At 44.9% G+C, this 20720-nt stretch overlaps 3 protein-coding genes across 9 annotated transcripts in view; 1 reads left to right on the top strand and 2 right to left on the bottom strand.

Annotated features, from left to right (window-relative positions):
- Positions 1 to 303: 303 nt before the first annotated feature.
- On the bottom strand, positions 304 to 5051 carry LOC119448209 (uncharacterized). Its single transcript, XM_037711636.2, has 4 exons — positions 4923 to 5051; positions 2823 to 2933; positions 2178 to 2354; positions 304 to 510 (listed from the first exon to the last, which is right to left on the bottom strand). Exons 2-4 carry the CDS (start codon positions 2922 to 2924, stop codon positions 391 to 393), a joined length of 399 nt encoding a protein of 132 aa, XP_037567564.1. The 5' UTR covers positions 2925 to 2933; positions 4923 to 5051; the 3' UTR covers positions 304 to 390.
- Positions 5052 to 17385: 12334 nt separating this feature from the next.
- On the top strand, positions 17386 to 18831 carry LOC119450446 (peroxisomal membrane protein PMP34). The gene has a single exon (XM_037713890.2). It carries the CDS (start codon positions 17592 to 17594, stop codon positions 18531 to 18533), a length of 942 nt encoding a protein of 313 aa, XP_037569818.1. The 5' UTR covers positions 17386 to 17591; the 3' UTR covers positions 18534 to 18831.
- The window catches only part of LOC119448782 (general transcription factor IIH subunit 1), a 93317-nt gene continuing 91195 nt past the window's right edge, over positions 18599 to 20720 (bottom strand). For all 7 annotated transcript variants that reach the window (XM_049665879.1, XM_049665875.1, XM_049665878.1 and 4 more), the window contains exon 12: positions 18599 to 18733. In XM_049665879.1, the coding sequence (XP_049521836.1) occupies positions 18644 to 18733 (90 nt within the window). In that variant the 3' untranslated portion in view covers positions 18599 to 18643. The remainder of the gene's footprint in view (positions 18734 to 20720) is intronic.

The following is a 20720-nucleotide window of genomic DNA, read 5'->3' as shown; positions in this document are numbered from 1 at the left end:
GAACCGGTTGGCAAAAGGAGGGGGCTTGTGTGGACATCATGAACGTAACGCTCAGTCGCTGGCGCAGACGCGAACCACACTTTTGCTCAGTGGGCGGGAAAGCAAAAGGGAACGAAGATCGCAGAGTCTTTCTTGGTGTCATGCGTGGAGCACAATTTGTTCTCATATACCGTATCCAGATCCATAAATCCAACGACCAGATGGATGGATGGATGCAAAACTTTAATGAAAGACCAGATCCATAAATTAATTAGTGCATGCAGTAAACAACAGTTGGTAGCATAAGAGTAGACTTATTGGGGGAACAGATACTTTATTTCATTCTCAGTTTGCGGTCACAACCAAGCGGAAACCACGTGAAGTATACAGCAGTCAGTGGCACCGGTGTGGTCAGGCGGCCATGTGCGCGCACTCGTGGTTGTTGACGGAGATCCGCTCTCCGTTCTTGCACACAGGGAAGCTCTTGCCCAACAGCGTCAGCGCGGAGCAGTGACCGCGGACACGCTCCGTCTAGGCGAAGAAATAAAGGCAAAATATGCAGACAGGGAAAAAGAAACGAATCACTGTTTTCCCGTTTCACGGCCTAAACTGCGCCACCCAAAGTCGCTGCAGCACTCTTGCGAAGCATGCTGTACTGTACTGTAGGTACTGAACTGTAGGTTAAGAAAAAAAAAGACGAAAAAAAGAAAGGATGAAGAAAGGAAGCCGCCTCTTTTTCTTTATTCTTCTATTTAAAAGAAGAAAAAAGTGGCTTTCTTTCTTTATTCTTTCTCTTCTTTTTCGCAGCTGACATAGAGCACGCAGTAAGGAGAGCGATGCATGAAAGAATACGTAGCTATTCGGTGACGCGAGTTGAGGAGACTAGCTTTAACCGTGTTGTGACGACGCGCGGTAACGACAGTGTAATAATACTGACGACGACTGTTTGTCACTGTGACGACTAAAAGCGTACCACACGCGCAATCAAAGTCGTTAGTTGGAAAGCTACGTGCGAATTCCGTGTTTGCTGTTTCTAGCAGCGCTGCTTTGTTTACGTGTTTCTCCGCTGCTGTTTCGACGTGTTTAGCATCCACTTCTCGACGCCCCCTTTCATAACTATATACAATCCGCATTTTTCCTTCAGTTTTTTCGCGACAACCCAATTACAGTAAATGCACAGTTGTCTCCAGGGCAACTATGGTTAGTATGCAAAGGAATTCCTAGCTTTCCGCCCACTCCGATAGCGCCGCTAAGGAACGAAAAATACCCTCAACTGGCTGGCGCCACTAAGACACACAGCACGAAATTAAAAATGAAAACACGCACCGTCGCAATGCAGGCAAAGTTTTAGAAGGGGTATCCTGTTGCGCTCTTCGCGCGTACATAGTGAGCGTACATGCTGGAAGTAAGCGGCTCCGGCTTGAACAGGTATGACCAATGCTTACAAATACGCGTAAGCCGTGCGACGAGTCCATGCGTTTTTCTACATGCGACACAAGTGTGCGAAACTCGAAATTTTCTCTTTGTTCAGGATAAATTACTGACACCGTGTTGCAGTGGAATTGTGCATAATTCAAACTGTGAATGAGTCTTTTTGTGTCAAGAGTGCGTAGAAATAATTTGGTGCATGAACAGAGCCGACCGCGAACCTGTGTACTAAGGTTTGTATTCTACTCCAACGTCCTGAAGTTCCGCAAGCTGAGAGATGGTTGTCGACTTCGTTTTACGCAGGTTTCGGTCACTACAGGTACTGCGCTCTCAAGCTTTCCATACTGAGAGCAGCGCCAGATCGCATAGCCTAGCCAGCGGAGCAATCAAATTTTGTAAGAGACATTACGTTTAGGAAGCCCTCAAGCCATCATTCATCTCAAGGCAAACGTTCGAACGCTGCCGTGGATCAGAATAAAAGGCTTCGCTTATCAAGTTCAAGCAAGCACCGAAACGAGTGCGCGTCTTTTGGTATTAATATGATTGCGTCTCATTTCCATAGTAGCTCACGCGGCTGACATTGTCAGCACTTGTAGGAAGCTGAAACAGTCGCAACGCCATCTAGACACTGCTCGGTGCCTTTATAGAAGGGCCGGTAATTTCCCCGCCATAGTGCAACTTTGGATAACGCAAGTATTGACTCGGAGATTTTGACAAAGATCTCCACCTTCTAATGTCTATAGTACCCATAGCCAATCCACTCTGCTCACCACTTGCACTTCAATGTGGCAGTCGTGTTGTGGAAGCGAGGCCTGCGCCGGAAGTTCCATTTCACCGCCGACGTTGGTGGCGCTGACACTGCCTGCACCCGGCTTGAACGAGTCGACTTTACCCAGCACCTGCGTCTCTCCTTCGCCGTGCAGCAGCGTCTGCAGCGAGTCTGGCATCTGCGCATGCGTGGACAAAGGCACGTAAGAGATCAGTGAGTAATGTATATGGAAACTGACTGGCCCTAACAGTTTTGCTAACGCAGGCATCATTCAAGGAGATTGAAGCTTCGATTACAGAAGCTGCCCCATGACCAAGCGTAATGCCAGAGTCCTTAAAAAGCTATTGAAAGACTGGCATTGCTTAGGCCAGTACAGCAGCTAACAACTATTATTTCCAAATGCTCCGTAGTTAGGAGCAGATGCTGATATGGTCTAGGGACAGCCTCCTACAAACTATTCACACTTCCTGATGGACACAGTTTATATGCCCAAATGTGTCCATCTTATAGTGCTGTCCCTCTCTCCGCTTGTGCCTCTTGAAGACGGTAGGGTGAAGGCCACTCACGTGGCTGGGGCCCTAACGCTTTTCCTGCAAGTCAGGTACAAGGCTCTCACCACTGGCGATTTGTGTGAGCGATGGCTTACCCGACCGCGATTTCTGAAGAAGCCTTCGTCGGCGCTTGACTCCCGCAAAAACGCTCCCAAGAGCAGCACCAAGGCGAAGGACGTAGCTGACAATGCCGTCATGGTTGAACCCTGCACGCAACAACGCAGGAGGACGGTGTTACGCACCTGTTTTACACGATGCCTGCTACGTACGCTATTGAGGTGATCACGTTCCCCATCTATGGATATGTGATATTGCAGCGAATTCGTGACACCGGAATGAACTGGGGACGCAACGTTTAGGAAGCAGAAGAGAACAAAAAGCTGTAGCTGGGAGTGTTTGCATTATTTACCTTGGCGAAATAATCCCCGCGGTACAGCGGCATATCGACTTGGTCGATGTGCGGACAAATACATAACATCATGTCTTTCAAAGGCATGATCATCAAACAGAGTCATTTACTATTCAACCCACGTAGCCGTTCACTTCGGCATAAAACGCACCACGAGACAGCGCCCATCGCTAGAGATGCTTAGTCCCCTACAAACCAGTGTCACTTCACGCCTAGCTATACGCTCCAAGCAATGTATTGAAACTCACTCGTACGCCAGCAGCGAATCGAGCCCGATCGCTTAATTTTGGTACACTGCCACTAATGATCATGCCCTTGACTTCGTAAGGAGTTGACCCGAAAGGAACTGAAAATGAATTTAAGCTTCTTGGCCCAAGAAATGCATTTTTTTTATTCGAGACAAAAATAATTGTATGCTAAAATTTTTCCATTTCCTTTTTTATATTGTGATATATATTTACTGTAATCTTTAATTACTATTGGTTCTATATCTGCCCCACTTGACATTCAATTCCACAATTTTCAATTACTAATCTTGTTTAAATATATCTTCCTCGAAGAGAGCGAATAAAACATTTATTAGTGAAAATTAATAGTCGTTTTGTGGTCTTTATTTTCTTGAAACCCCGTACCACACCCGGTTCGCGACCGATACCGCCGAGCGGGTTGCGCCAGTTCACTGAGGAACCACCAACCAACTAACTCGCTTGGTGTGACACAGTTCGGGTATACCATGAACACAGGTTAGCGGCTGTAAGCCGCAGTTCGAATCCCGCTATCATATTGTGAGCTTACCTACGGATGCTTTCCATCAAGGTGCCGAGTGCAAAAGAAAAAAAACGCATTGCCTCAAGAAATACCGCCAAGACGAACTTCTTGTTATAAAGCTGCAGTGGGTACCATCGTTCCACTACTTTAAGAGTCTTTCTTTCTAGGGAGTCCACGACTGTCGGTCACTAAGACTGAGGCTGCCTGCTCAAGACCACTGGTTCGAGGGGAACAGCCAAGCATTTGCGGTCGACACGCGGCATTTTAAACTGCATTACCTCAACACAACAGGCGTTCTCACTGTTTTTTTTTTCTACTTCTCCCTTAAATGACACACTACATGCTAAGGCCAAATAGTGAAACGAGCTCAACATTATGCAGCCAGCCTTCAGTTTTTTTTTTTTTTTTTTTTTTTTGGCACAGTCTCGCAGGAAGCTAGAAATATGTTGTTGGGTCTAATCACGTCGGTCTACGCCTAATCGCACGTTACGGAGATCAAGCTTGTAAACAGTGCCCTCGCCGTTTCTGCCGCATCCCTTGTCGCCGATCCAATCCATTAAGACTCCTGTAGAGTTGCCATATGATGGCTTTCTTCGAAAACGAGCTTATTTGTCTTAAGCTCAACGCATCCCATCCTATCCCTATCCTCGAAGGCGATCCTATCCTTGCTATCTTTATCCTTGGATCTTGTTATCTCCTATCCCTCGAAGGCGAGCGGGCCACTTCGCCCACGGCCGAAGCGTAGTCCAGTCGTAGTTGTCCAAACCCTTTCAGTGAAGTTATTCTCCCATCCCCCTAGGTTTTTTACACTCTGTGCACTCCTTCGGAAAATCATGCCTACAGCCGAACCGTCAGGAGGCTACTGTTGTGATAAGCGAAAGCATATGAAACGCTATTGTAAAAGTCTACCAAAAGGACAGTTATGCTATATTTAAACAACACTGACGACCTGTTCTGTACACGTATTTCTCGACGCTTCCATTTGCAAACGAGATTTGGCATGTATCGATGCGCTCACCTTACAGACGCGTTGATCGTGGACGCGAGTCCGCGGCGATTAGTGGGAGCTTTGCACGTGTGTCCCGTGGCGTGCAGACGAGGAATGGCTGGCTGATTCGCTTGTGCAGAGGTCTCTGTTCCTAGCGGGCACTGAACGGCGCGCTTATATGCCGACCGCGGCCGTAAGCGACGCCTTTCTAGTTATTCCCTCATTTCCTGCGGCCGCAGTCCTAGGCCGTGGCTCCCCGATGAAACCTGCCAAGTTGCACGCGGAGGATCGAATAGAGCAGCCACCCCTTTCTGTTCTTTCTTTTCTGGTCAACAGTGCGAGATCGAGATCCTTGTTCGAGTGCCGACAAGGATCCGCGTGCAATTCGCGAAGATTTAGAGAAGCCGTACTCAAGGAGAGTCGCGGTAGAGAAATTCTATATGTGCCGTTCATTGTGCTCTAGCGCGTTGTTATTGCGCGTATACGCGACGTGATTTTCGTTTCTTTAGTGAACGCTGAAGAACGTAATGTCTATACGGTGGCCCTCACCTTTTGCAAAGGTAGCGAATACCGAGGCACTTGTAGAGGCGGAACGTCGCTTCGCTGTAAGGCTATGTGATCCACAGGCTCTCGCAGTAGACATTCAGGCAGATTCGCCCTCGACTGTGTTTAAATGCGAGGCGATCGTGATTCACTTGAAAGTATAGGACACGTGTGAATGACGAATGTGCAAAGTTTGTTCGCGCGAGAACATTCTATGTGGACGCATGACTTGCTTGTGCGCGTATAGTGCGCGTACAGTGTCAGTACCTCGTAGTGGACAATGTTATAGTGCGCCGTACTAATGCATTGTCACATGCAATCCATATCTCTCTGTACCTGCCTATCCCATTTGCCCTTACCTTGTGAGGAGTAGCCCTTCCGGCCGACCTCTCCTAGTTTGTCTTAATAAAAATCCATATCTATCTATTTATTTATATATCAATATATATGTATGTATATATATATATATATATATATATATATATATATATATATATCAATATCAGTGAAGCAAATATTTACAGGAGCCGGGCACAGAAATAGTTCAAAGAATAGACGCACGTAGGAAAAACATATCACAGGACTTTACTGACGTTTCGGCCGGGGTGTGGCCTTGATCAAGGGCTCTTGATAAAGGTCTCGAAACGTCAGTAAAGTCCTGTGATATGTTTTCCTACGTACTTTTATATATATATAGCCTGACAGAATTTCTTCGTCGCTTTATAGACCTCTCGTGAACCAGAAGCGCCGCTAGAACATCCATCACATAGACAAGTGCTGTCACGTGAATGGAAGTTTATTCGCCTTTGACAAGGACGCTGAGTTTTTTTCGCAGAAGTTTCAACGAAGTGTGCACTGTGCATTGTACGGCAACTGTTTTCTCTTCTACGATATTGCTCCCCATTTTTCGTACATTTTTCGCCTTCTCGGTGACAATACGCGACGGACGAACTGTGTTGACCACGTTGCCGGGGGGCCACTAAAGACCTGGCTTGCCAGCAATCGTACAGTGGTGGCTACGGCGATAGTAAAGTTGCGGCAGGAATTTGCATCTACCGTACCTGCAAACTTTAGGAGCAAATAAGGCTGCATCTCAATATATAAAAATAGTACCGCTGTGACGACTTACACTCCGGCTCGAATTTTCTAGTATTGTACGTACTTTTTTCAGTCTGTTGGTCTCCTGCAATGCCAATGTGCGCTGGCTTAGAGTTTCGTAACGGAACGGCAACCCAACACAGAGAAGTACACGATTGTCAGCACCTGTCCTATGAATGATTGCGACTCGTAGAAACACAATCATTCATTACCCATCAGCATTGCCCGGTAGATATGATAAACGTGTAATCGACCGCACAATCACTATACATACACTCGCACTTCCACATCATTTATGCATGGAACGCGAAACAAAGGCGCACTTGCAAATATTTTGACATGTCAACTCAGTCGTGAAGGACGCGTTTTAAACCAAAAGCAGTTTGTGCGGTATCTCAACGCCGTCAAGCTTGCATATTTTTTAAGACATAGTAACTATGGCTCCATGACACAACCACATACCTAATTGTAATTTCTTGTCTTGTATTATAATGCCTCTTGTTCGCTTGCCTGTTTGCTTGTGTTTTCGTATTGATTGAGAATATGAGCTCCTTCTTTGTGGCCAATCTACCTTGTGGCTATGCGTCATATTCACTGTCCGCAACAAAAGTAACAAAGTGGACACTAAAGCTAGCGAGAAAAACGAACAGACAAGGTCTTTCTAAATCAGCATTGGATCTAACGTTTTCCAGTGCGGGAATTTCTGCCACTTTTAGATGCGAGAGCATCTTATGCTCGGGGCAGTGTCCGTTCTGCGGCGTCCGCACCCATACTGCGCATGCACAACTCTCCCTCATTCTCCTCTCCTACGCAGGTGTGCGCTCTCCTCCTCCCCTCTCCCCTCTCCGCCACAGGTGCGGCGCAGCGAATCATTGCATATAACCCTCTCCCTCTCTCTCTAAGGGTACGCCGGTAGGCGGCGCAAGTGTCGCGGCGCAGTATAAAGCGCGCGTTCGCTGTGCTTCCGTCATTCTCTCTCTGTGCAACGATGTGCGAAACGCCATGAACAACGTCAACGTCGGCGCTAGTTGCAGCGGAAGCGCCACCGCCGCGGAGCAGAGGAAGGCTCGGGAAGCCGAACGTAATTAAACGTCAGCGTCGGCAAGCGGACCCCGAACTTCGGGATCGTCTTCAAGATACCGCGGGCACCGACGCTAGGAATCACGTACGATCTCTAAATAAAGACGCAACAACCTCGTACAAACGTCTCCTCTCTTCTCAATACATTATCTCACTCTAACTTTCATTGGGTTGTGTAAACGGAAACTCGATGCGCACCCCCCGTGATGCTTTCGTATCCCACCATGGTTGCCCGTAGGGTGGGATGATGTGATTTTTTTGGTCTACGTGTCGACTCTGCCTCAAACAGTTACCATCTACCTATTATAGTTCGTATTTTATGCGCTCTTAATTCTATATAATCTCCGGCGCACTCTTTTGTGAATTACCAGAAATTCCAGAGTGTCTTGAAAACGGTCCTCAACTAACGGTTCCGAATCATATCACAGCCATGAGCCTTTGCTCTGTTTTAAAAAGGTTCCGCTAAATGTCTCAGTTTAAAGTTAGGATGGATAAAAGTACTTGCTCTCCTTAGTAGAATTCGAATTGCACGCGGCAGTATACACGACGAAATGGCGCTAGGAAAAAGCTTCTTTACAATCAGTGTTCGTATAATTGGAGTGATTATAAGTTCGCAGCTGCTACATTCAAGTGAACAGCGTTGAATGCCAAAGCTGAGTAGGATGAAAAACGACATGACTTTCTCTCTAAACCGAGTAAAATGGCACTCGTCAGATTCCTTAGGTATCCAAACTTGATTGCGACACCAGCGAACATTATTACTTCTGTAATTATTTCATGACGCGAGATTTCTGCTTCTTTGAAATTCGACGCAAAGGATTTAAAACAACGCTTACGTCATTTTTGCTTATTGGGCACTTCAGAGGTCCCATCGCGGATTACTTTGTGGAAGTCATAGTGTTTGAGCTTTCCCCTATCATGACATCTTTGCGGCCTCAGCCACATGTCTTGATGACATTTCCAATGCGATACTAAATATGTTGTTTGCAATGTCTCCTATAGAGACCTTCTGGACACGGTGAAGTGCTCTCTAAAAAATGCTTGGATTCCTCCAGAACGGAGGACAGCCAAAATAATTCCGCTAGTTAAAAAACGGGGAGCTAGCTACAATACCGACAATATTAGACCTATTTTTCTTACATCAAATATGGTAAGTCGTATTGAAATAACTTTATATAACCGCATGATGTATCATATATCGGAAAATGCGTTGCTCAGTTCAAGTCAAATAGGCTTCCGGCCTGGTCTATCCGTTTGGTGTGCGCATACAAACTTAGAAAGCGGTATCCAACTTGCTAAGCGCATGAAAGAGTTCAGTGCATTAGTGACTCTTGACATAGCGAAAGCTTATGATAGCGTCGAGTACCCACTATTGCTGTACAGATTACAACACGCCAAATTTCCTTGATATATAACGACGTGAGATTTCGAATTTCTTAGAAACCGAGAATTGTGTTCTTTTCAAAACGGCTATTCGACGACAAATTACAACCAGACAAGAGGGGTGCCCCAGGACACTGTTCTGTCTTCTGTACTATGTAGCCGGTTGGTGAGTTCAATTCCGCTGCGCCAAGATATGCTTCTGTGTGTCTATGCAACGAAATCGCATTCTTCGCGGCAGCGAGAGACATCAATTTCATTTACTAGTTTTTGCAAGCATACCTTTGTACTCTAAGAGTCGCGGCTTCATAATGTTCCTCTTTCACTTAACATAAACAAAAGTGCCGTCCTTGCCTTCCCGCTTTCCGGGCCGATACAGATATCGTTGGTACAGGATCAGAGAACCATTCCCCAGGTAGAGTCGCTTAAGTATCTGGGTATCACATAGGACGGGAAACTTAAGTGGTGTGCTGAGTGCTCACACAGAAAACATTGCAGCTAAATGAACACGTGCCGTAGGATTTTTTACGTAGAATCAGTAACCGGCGTTTTGGTGTGCGGAGCGACACACTCATGATTTGCCATATGTATGCACGACCGATTATGGAATTTGGTCGTGTTTTGACTACGGAAGTACAAAATATAAACCAAAGTCCCTTTGTTCTTTTAGCGAAGGAAGCTCTTCGCCAATGTTTAGGCCTTCCTAAATTCGTTGCTAATAATGTGTTATAACAAGAAGCACGCCTACCTTCTCTTCACACGAGATTCCGCATTCTTACGGTTAAGAACTAATGAATCTCCTCGGCGACCTGCACAAAATGTAAAGAGGTTCACCTCTGATTCGCATTTAATTGTAAACCAAATTCATTTTTTTAGAACACGTGGTCACGGTTGCATGCCCCCGTAGGTTGTACTTGTGCAGGCCCAAATATCACCTCTAAATGTTCATATTCGAAAGACCCTTCCATTCGATAGTGCCACGTCTTCACTCAAAATTAAATTTGCCGATATTTTTCTCAATAACGCTGAATTGCTGCACCCGAAGTATTTGAATGGACTTTTGCAAGACTATTTGGGCCATTTTCCAATAAACGTAATATCGACTGATGCTTCCTCTTGTGAAGAGAAGACAGGCGTGGTAATCTACTCACCATCTCTCAACTGGTCTATTTCACTTCGCCTTCCAGATTATACTCGTACATCCATTTTTCCGTGCATTAGCTCCACCCCATTTAAGTTTAGCTCATTAGTATGGCTACTAGGCCACCTAGACATTCATCTCATAGAAATAGCTGATTCTCTAGCACGAGCCTCTTTAAATGCTTCGGTGGTCCTTGTTCTGCTACCTACTGCTCATATCACTGAAACTAGATGTAGGCAGTTTTCTTTAACCGAAGACTGATTATGGAATTTGGTTGTGTTTTGTTTACGGAAGTACAAAATATAAAATAAAGTCCCTTTGTTTTTTTAGCGAAGGAAGCTCTTCGCCAATGTTTAGGCGTTCCTAAATTCGTTGCTAATAATGTTTATTATGTTTATAATAATAATAATAATAATAATAATAATAATAATAATAATAATAATAATAATAATAATAATAATAATAATAATAACAATAACAATATTTATTCACCAAAAAATACACAGCAACACAAACAGGCTGGTCTAAGCCTCAATTGGCTTGTAGGACCGTGCCATGCGCATGATACAAACGGTAAATGAAAAAGATGTCGATGAAACACAAACACAAAAAGAAAAAAAGCCTCTCACTCTCTAGAGAAATCTATGGACTTTATGCATCGAAAACATTCTTTGAACCGATAATGGTGTCCTCACCAACGATTCGAAGTGTCATTTACAAGGCTGCGTTGCCATATTCCACCACTTAATTTTTACCTGCACATATCTGGTCTGGCAGGTTCCTCTTTACGCTGCCTCTGCAATGAGCCGGAATCGATCGATCACCCTTTACTATCGCGTCGGCGGTTTTATAATCAACGAGAACGATGTTTGGAAATTCCGCTTCGTAATCTATAGGGCTGTCTTTTATGCAGTAAAGTTCTACTCTCACTTGAAGCATCGTTATTAGTATACAGCCGCAGGGCGCTTGCCGAGCCATTTACTATTACCTCTGCAAAAAAAATCCTATTCTCCATCATTGATTGATTTCTCCTCCAATTCATTAGGAAATTCAAATAGCAAAAGACAAATTCACAGTACTACTACTACTACTACTACTACTACTACTGCTAATAATAATAATAATAATAATAATAATAATAATAATAATAATAATAATAATAATAATAATAATAATAATAATAATAATAATGTTTATTCACCAAAAGATACACAGCAACATAAACAGGCCGGTCTAAGCCTCAATTGGCTTGTAGGACCGTGCCATGCGCATGATACCAACGGTAAATGAAAAAGATGTCGATGAAACACAAACACAGAAAGAAAAAAATGATCAGAAAAAAATATTCCGCTAACATTTGGTTATTCTACTTGAAACAGAAGTTGAAGCAGTAAAAATGATGATGCAAAAGTGCTGTGGAAGGTGGTATCACCATAACACCCTCAATAATTCTTTCAGCGTGTTTTTTGAAGTAGCGTTAAAAATTTCATTCGGTAGCTTGTTAAACATGTCCGGCACATAAGCACAGCGTCTGGCCGCACCGTACCTTGTCGATGAACGAGGAACCGCATAGCGGACGGGTTTACGAAGTTTCCTTGCGGAGGTATTTTTTTGTTTGAAAGTGGAACTCCAATAGTGTTTTACGACAACTGTTTCAACGAGCAATGATTGAAAATTCGGTAGACCAAGTTCACAGAAGATATTTGCAGCTGTTACTGTTTGGGAAATATAGGCAACATTTTTAATAATATTTTTTTATAATCCTGTCTACCCTGCATCTCCAACCATCCGAGCAGAATCCGAAGACCGTAATGCCATATCTCAATACACTGTAACCCAATGCATGCACAATAATTTTTTTTACAGAGAGGGGCGCAATACTTTACATATTAAACATCAGCCAAGCGACTGACCTTAGTTTTGAACAAATTAGTGATAAGTGATGCTGCCATGATAAGTTGCTATCGAAAAATATTCCGAGATATTTAACACAATCTACGTATGGAATAGGAGTACATTTACAAGAAACACAGTTCGACTTATGTAAGTAGAAAGACAAGTTAATTACAGTAGTCTTGAGTGGAGAGCGGAAACACACAAGTTATGTTTTTTTGGGCATTGACAACCATTCCATTGTTAGTGAACCAAAGCATTGCATTGTACACGTCATTTTGCAACATTTCAGTGGACATTTTGTAAGAAATATTTTTTGCGAGTAACACCGCGTCGTCAGCATACTGGAACACAGAACACTTGGAAATCACCAAAGGAAAGTCATTAACGAAGATGTTAACCAACAATGGCGATAAAATTGACCGCTGCGGTACACCAGCATTCAGCGACAACTTAGAACTGAAAACGCCCTTATCATCAGTAGCGACCACTTGAAATCGGTTGCTCAAGTAATTTTTGAGAATGTTATAAAAGGGTCTACGAAATCCCAAAAAATACAGTTTACTTAACAAGATTTAGAGGTTCAGGGTGTCAAACGCTTTCGCAACGTCTAAGAAGAGAGCACACGTGAAAAGATTCTGATCGAATGCCAAGAACAGTTCGTCTGAAAATTCTTCAAGCAGTGCAACAGTACAGCGCCCAGAAACCAAATCAAACTGGCGATCAGTCAGGATAGAAAATTTGTTAAGAAAAGAAGACATAGTGTGGAAAAGAAATTTTTCTAAGACCTTAGCAATGACCGGTAAGATAGAAATTGGTCGATAGCTTTCGATCTTATCTTTTATCCCTGACTTATGTAGTGGTAAAACAACTGCAGTTTTTAGGCATGCCGGAATTTCCTCACCTTCCAAAAAACCCATTCAGAATATGGAGGATAATATCTGACAGAACATTGAAATTCCTTCGGGTGATGTGTAATGGTATTCCATCATATCCAGTGGGCTTGTTAGGACGGAAACTGGAAAGAATTCCTTCCAGATCACACCTCGAAAGTTTCGGAAAAAAAGCTGACTCAGATATGGATTGCGTTAATGACCTAGTGTTTGTGGATAAAGAGACAGCGCTTAGGGACGCTTTTACAAAGTGCCTGTTGAAAGCATCAGCCACTGCTGTGGGGGATTGCTGAAAAGAATCGAAAACAGACCGTTTCCTGGAACTGACCCCTCTGAGGTGATTTACCAAAGACCAAGTTTTTCTTACATTATTTGAAGATTGTTGAAATTTATGAAAGAAGTAACGGCGTTTGGCGCCACGCAAAAGAGCAACAGCTCTATTTATTGCCGACTTGTATTCTAATCGCAGTGCTTGGTTACTCGGATTTCTTTTGCAGCGTTTCCACAGGTTACCTCGATACGAAATAGCAGCAAGAATTTCCGTGTTCATCCAGCAGTGACCCTTTCTTATCGGTTTAGCTACCAACCGTGTGCAACGTAATTCAAAATTTTTCAGTTGCGCACAAAAACTTTCATACACGTTGCCTGACGAATCTTCTTTGGTTAAGGATGCCCAGTCGAACGAAACGATAAGATTATCCAGCTTGGATTGATTATCTATATAGGGACAAGGCAGACGCGTCCGGTAATACAAGACGGCATGCTACAAAGTAGTGGTCAGCCAGCCTTTGTAGAATAGTACATGTCCTAAATGTGCAGTTGGGAGCTCTGACCGCTATGTGATCTAAGCATGACGCACTAGGCTATTATTAACCAATTCCGCTCTAGTAGGAGCTCCAATTGTACATTCTAGACCATAAGCGGACAACGTAGATAGATAATCACAAACATACACTTTTTCAGGGCATAAAATGTTGATATTAAAGTCTCCGATGAGCCAGAATTGGTCCACTGAGGTTTGTGCCACTAAACAAGGAATCATCATCATCATCACCTGTACGAGCAATCTTTCCATGCGGATCGCTGTTCGTGCAGAACTGAGATTTAAAATACTCACCGTTCAAACATTCATAAGGATCTCTGAAGCTCTACTAAGATCCCAGTCGATCTTTATCAGTCAACCAGTTCTATTTTTTGTAGCATCATAGCCTCGGTTTCACACGCCACAGGTGATTATAACACAGTTGTTATTGAGTGCGTTAAATGTGCATATAAATGACGTAATCATGGTGAGAAGTGTCTCAAATTCAATGGTTATTACCTATGATGGCATATACCCCAATAATGCAAAGCAGCTTCCCTGGCATATTCTTGACGGCTTACTCCAGGATCACTTGAATCGGCTCCGCAAAAACGTAATTATAGCAACGGATGCTTCGCAGTGTGAGGAAAAGACCGGAGTTGGCGTTTTTTCATCGTCTTTGGATTGGACTTTCTTTCGGTTCGGCTCCCAAACTACACTCCAATATTCCTGGCGTAATTCCTAGCGCTTGTGCTAGCATTGCGTGATCTACAGCCTTCCACGGCAACCACGTAATAATCACAGACCTCATTACTGCAGTGCTCACCGAATCGCCTACCCCCCGGATCCACACTGAGTTTGACTCTGTTTTCATAATTTTATCCTATTCTGCCCTTTACGGACACTACAATTTCCCACATCATTACATGTCGCGCCGCCTCGATTATCGCCACAAAGTTGGAATTCAATTAGACAATACTAACACCTTCAGTCAGTACTATTTACCAGTACATCGCAGAAATGAGACCATCTTCCCAGAGACAGTGCCGGCCATTGTCGATAATATATATATATATATATATATATATACAGGGTGTTTCAGCGAACACTTTCAAAAATTCTTAAAGCGTGCCTGTGGCAGATAGCCCAATTCTAGTTAATCAGCTGGTCTACTCGAATAGGCGGACATTACTTGCACAAAAAATTGACATGCATAATCGACTAATTAACAAAAATTCACTAATTAAGTTTTTACCTAATTATCTGATGGCCCATATTGCAATTTACAAAGTGTAGCCGTGGAGTTCGCAAGGCGGATACACTTGAAATTAATTCTCAGGATGACACCACTATCGAGATATTAATTCCCGAACTTTGCGGAGAAATGCATTGGCGTTCCAGTTAAATTCTTTAAAGAATGTCGCTTTATGCATTGAAGCACAAAATTAACTGGAACGCCAATGCATTTCTCCGCAAAGTTCGGGAATTAATATCTCGAAACTGGTGCCATCCTGAGAATTAATTCCAAGTGTATCCGCCTTGCGAACTCCACGGCTACAATTTGTAAATTGCAATATGGGCCATCAGATAATTAGTTGAAAACTTAATTAGTGAATTTTGTTAATTAGTCGATTATGCATGTCAATTTTTTGTGCACGTAATGTCCGCCTCTTCGAGTAGACCAGCTCACTAACTAGAATTGGGCTATCTGCCACAGGCAACCTTAAATAAATTCTGAAAGTGTTCGCTGAAACAACCTGTATATATATATATATATATATATATATATATATATATATATATATATATATAAAACTTTATTTGGCTGGAAAATATTTTATAGCGGTGGTCGGAGCCCCTCAGTCCAGGGCCCCACTGGCCTCTGCCGCCTGCCTGACCTGGCTAATTGAGGACTTTTGTCCTGCCAAGTCGGAACGGGCGAGCTGTGCCTCCCACTGCTCCATTGAGATATTATTAGTGGGCCTATGAGGGTGCTTACTACACTCCCAGGTCACATGTATTAGTGTAGGTATGCCACCGCACCAAGGGCATGTGGCCCTATAGCGGGTGGGATACATGGCATTTAGCAGTTTTAGATGGGGGAATACCCCGGTCTGTATTTTGCGCCAATCGGCGGCCTCTTCCCCGCTAAGTTGTGGGTGAGGCGGCGGGTATTTTTTGCGGACTCCGCGCTGATGAGCAAGGATGTCTTTTACATTTAAATTGATTGGATTTTGTGAGGGATAGTGTAAGGGGTTGGGGTTCGAAGAGGACGCCATCGCTCGTTTAGTAGACGCTCGAGCTAAAGCGTTAGCCTGTTCGTTCCCCTGTACCCCCGAATGTCCCGGGCACCAGAGTAGGCGATGGCGGTGGTTGAACGATTTGGGGATTATCGCGAGGCTAGCCGCAGTCACGTGCCCCTTAAGAAACATGCAACATGTCTCCCGGGAGTCAGTGACCACGACTGAGTCCCTTTCCGAACGCTCCGCGTGAGCGAGCGCGATCGCCACTGCTAACATTTCGGTCGAGGTGGGGGAGCCCACCGTGGTCGACGCGGTAATTTGCTGCTGGCTGATCGCGTTCACGACTGCCATGGCGTACCTCCTTTGGTAGTGCTGCCCGGTAGCCTCTGCATACGCAGCTGCGTCCGTGTAGTACGTATTGTACCTAGCGTTATTGGAGTACATCGATTGATAATAAGATCTTCAGCAAGACTTTAGCTAACATTGTATAATTAGGAATTATTATGATGTTATACTGCATACTTTATTTGTCGTATTTTGTATGTTCTTCGTTTAACAACTCCCCTCTGCAATACCCTTGGGGTTTCACGGTAAAATAAAATAATAAAATAAATAAATAACCAGGAAAGAAAAGCTCCCTTTCCGCGGTGTCAACGAGGGACCTCCATGTGCCAGTTCAAGCACTCTGCTGCTGGCACCACATATGACCTGGGCTGTAACATTAGGTCCCTTGGACAAAAGTGTCGCTCACAGGCTTCCTCGGGACGTGTACCACTTACAGGTAACTGATGGCAATACCACTGTCATCAGGCACCCCCCTTTCATGACAGAAAAACTGACACCGGTGACAGCATTAGTGCGGTGGCAATTAACGCTGGTGACCGGCGTTAATTGCCACCACGCTAGTGTTGTACTTGCGGCTAGGCCATGGCGCGGTTTTATTACCCAACGTCGTGCTCGTGTGGCATGCTTAAAGAGCAACCGCCAGTATTTCTGTGATCACCTGGTGTTTGGCGTGTTTAATGGCGTATTACGAACCACAGGCCGTCAGGGCCTCAGTTTGATTCCCGGCTTGCTGGCACAATTTTACTTTCCTTTTCATTTCGACGGCTGCGACGGACGCCAGGTTGTAGTAAAACTGGAAACACGAAACCGAGACTGAGTGACCGAGTCCGACAAATGCAAATGCTTCAAAAGGCTGCCACGAATTCAATTTGGCGTTGTGTTGACAAGTGTGTGCTAATGTTCGCTGCAGGAGTGCAGTGTACTAGTACACTGTAGCAGACGCATTTTCAAACTTTCAAATTTTGCGCCGTTTACCTGTGGCGCTGTACACACCAGCGACGCTTGCAGGAATGCAGCGTTAACGCCCGCAGCGTCTCTAGCGGCTAGCATCGGTAGCGCGTACCAGGAAATTATAACATCGCGTGTCGCACTGGTTGACTGGTGGTAGGTTGGGTGGGTGTCGTCAGTACTTGGCGACCTTTCAAGATTCAAGGCTTCCAGTTACGTGCGGCTGCGAGGCTGTCCGTCATTCGTGATCAGCTGAGGCTGCCGCAGTTCTGAGACGGCGGGAGGCAGCCGGGTGCGTATTTGACAGGCGCAAACCGAACACCCGGCCTCACGATGTCGAAGCACATCCGATGGGACAACTTGTTCACGTACGATACCCTCGTACACGCCGTCGGAGGAGCCGCCGGCAGTGCAATGGCCATGAGCGTGTTCTTTCCTCTTGACACGGTCCGCTCCCGTCTGCAAGTCGAGCAGCACCGCGAATCGAAGAGCACCCTTGCGCTCCTGCGTGAGATTCTGCGTGACGAAGGGCCCGGCGGTGTATACAGGGGCTTGGGACCTGTGCTGACGTCGCTGTGGTGCTCGAACTTCGTGTACTTCTACTCGTTCCACGGTCTCCGATCGGTCGTTGCCGCGGGCGACGCACGCCGGCACGGAGCCATGTCGGACCTATTGCTGGCTGCCCTCGCCGGTGTCGTAAACGTCCTCACAACCACGCCGCTGTGGGTAGTGAACACGCGGATAAAGATGCAAGGAGCCAAGCTGGCCGCCGGCGACCGCGAGTCCCTCCGCAAGCACCCGCGGTACGAGGGCCTCTGGCACGGTCTGGTGCACATCGCCCGCACCGAGGGCTTGTCGGCCTTGTGGGCCAGCACCTTACCTTCGCTCGTGCTCGTCTCCAGCCCCTCTGTTCAGTTCATGGTTTACGAGGCGCTCAAGCGGCGCGCCGACAGCGCTGGCCTGCCCCTCAACGGCGCCGTCGTCTTCCTCATTGGTGCGGTGTCCAAGGTGATCTCGACCGTGGCTACTTACCCGCTGCAATTGGTGCAAGCCAAGCTGCGCTACGGCTGCCCACCGGAGCTGGCCAACAAGAACCTGCTCGGAATTCTGATGCACATCGCCCGAACGCAGGGGCTCCCTGGTCTCTACAGGGGTCTCGAGGCCAAGCTCTGGCAGACGGTTCTCACGGCGGCGCTCATGTTCGTCGCCTACGAGAAGATCGTGCGCTTCGTCATGCAAATATTGAGGCCATCAGCGGTGCGCCGCGCTGCGTAGTGAACAAAGAACACAAAACTCCGCAAATGGTTCGAAATTTTTTTATTCTTTCTTTCTCTTTCTTTTTATTTTTTTCTGCCTTATACGACGCCCCACAGCTGTGCTATCGGTCATCTTCGCCCTAGCGACAAACGACGAGACTGCCAGCTGCTAAATTTCGTGTAGGCCGCCTGCAGAAGGTCGTCCAAGTGGCCCGCCAACTGTGTAAACAACAAAACATATAACACCACTATTAGGACAGCTTGTAGTGGCACTAAAGAAAATAAAATCTAACAATGGCAATATGTGCAAATGACAATGGTTCAATTAACTTCTTCCTCATTGGTTCTCGTGTTCTTGAGTCAATTTTGCAACTATGAGACATTTTTCAATGCCCTGAAACTTTAGCAAGTTCATCGAAACCACTGTCTCTACATGGCATGTTTAATAGAAACCAGCTACGTTGCATATGTTGCAAAATCGTTGAGTACTGCAGAAGTGCAATGTGGCAAGTACAAGCCTTGCTACACCTACTAGAGGGACATAAATGTATGCTACAACAGGAAACAAACTATGGTGCCAAACTACTAAGTTTATTCACCAACCAGAAAATTTGGTATACTTGCTACGACTTGAAGTTGCTCATTTCATGGTTGTTTTGAAGAAGCGAGAAGGATAGTGCGGGAATAAGTTTTTCTTTCTGATGGTTAAACAGATGTTGGTGCATTTATGCTGCCATGTTCATCATGCCATACACAATGCATTATGCAGATCTTTTCTCTGAAAACTCGTGGAATTTCCCCTTTGCCGGTGCTCCGTCAACTAACTAACCTTGAACACTAAACATCGCAACGTTTGAGTGCATTTACAGCCGACTTTCCAGAATAATCAAACAGGGCACTGAGATAAAGACTCTTGGCACTCGAGGCACCCATTTGGCCTTTTGCCAGCTTGATCTGAAGCAAACAGAACTGCTTGCAGCAACTCTGCAAGATATGCACACGATGTAAGTGGCGTGCCATGTTCCCCCTGCAACCAGTTAGGAAGAGGAAACACTTGGCACGACAATAAAGCGATCAAAGCCTTCGACTGGAAAGCACGGAGGTTTTCCTACTGAATGGAAGCGCTGGCTGGCAAGCGTGGCTGGACAGCTTGTCTAAAAAAAAAGCTTACATAATGAAATCTTGAAAAAGACAAATGTTAGAGCTGAAATGGATGCAACAAAATTATATATCACGCAGTATTATTAATGTCACTCCACAGCAATGGTGCAAAGTTTATGCTTAAAATATTTATAGAAGAATAAATGGTGACACTTTACAGTTGTGCCGACGCTGTGTCTGCAGACTAGACCTTCAATAATTGATTCTGACTGCAAAGGCTTTCCTCATGCATAGTCCGTACCTACAGGGACAAATTTTAATTAATATGCTGCCCATATGGAGCAAAGGTCACTAGGTGGCTGACTGCTGATGAAGTTGCAAAGGCAAAATGTTATAGGTGTCTTAATAAAGCCTTTCTCGTGTAGCAGAAGGGCACATTTCTGACATATACACTTGATTCTGCATGATCATTGGGTTGATCACACCATACCTGCTTGGATATCTTTTTTGTTGTGACATGCTGTCAAACCAAAGCGTACAGTGCAAATGCCACAATCGGCCTGTTGCATAGCTCATAACTGCTGTCGCATGAGAAAATTAGCTCAAAAACTTAATTAACTTGTGCATGACTTGCCCTGCATATAATTTGAACATTTAGACATCTGTACATATAAGCATAAGGGACCATCCACAGCACGTTTGGCTTGTCACGTAAGTAGTAAAAAAAATAATTTTGTTCTGTGTGTAGCTGCAGACACCATTACAGAAAGGGCAAGAAACACAAAACATTTAAATAATGAACCCAACATCAAAAAAAAGAAAAGAATTTTCAGACTCCAGAGGTACTGCGACTACTTTCACTCAATCACTGTGAACAGCAGTCGCTGCCAAATAATCTTTTGACATTCTTTACCCTTCATTTGCCGAGTAACCTTTCTACTCTACATTATATCCAACATAATTCTACACTATAGCCAAGTAGGATTCTTCACTGTATCCGGTACGTGCTCATTGGTTCACACAACTACACATAAAATGAATTTCACGACACTATTACTTTTGTTCTGCACATTTTCTGACATGGGAGAATGATTTAACATTGCAC

The sequence above is a fragment of the Dermacentor silvarum genome, chromosome 4 (genome assembly GCF_013339745.2).
Source record: "Dermacentor silvarum isolate Dsil-2018 chromosome 4, BIME_Dsil_1.4, whole genome shotgun sequence".
In the NCBI taxonomy this organism is placed as follows: Eukaryota; Metazoa; Arthropoda; class Arachnida; order Ixodida; family Ixodidae; genus Dermacentor; species Dermacentor silvarum.
Note: the sequence above shows the minus strand (reverse complement) of the source record. Positions and strands in the feature narration are given on the sequence as shown.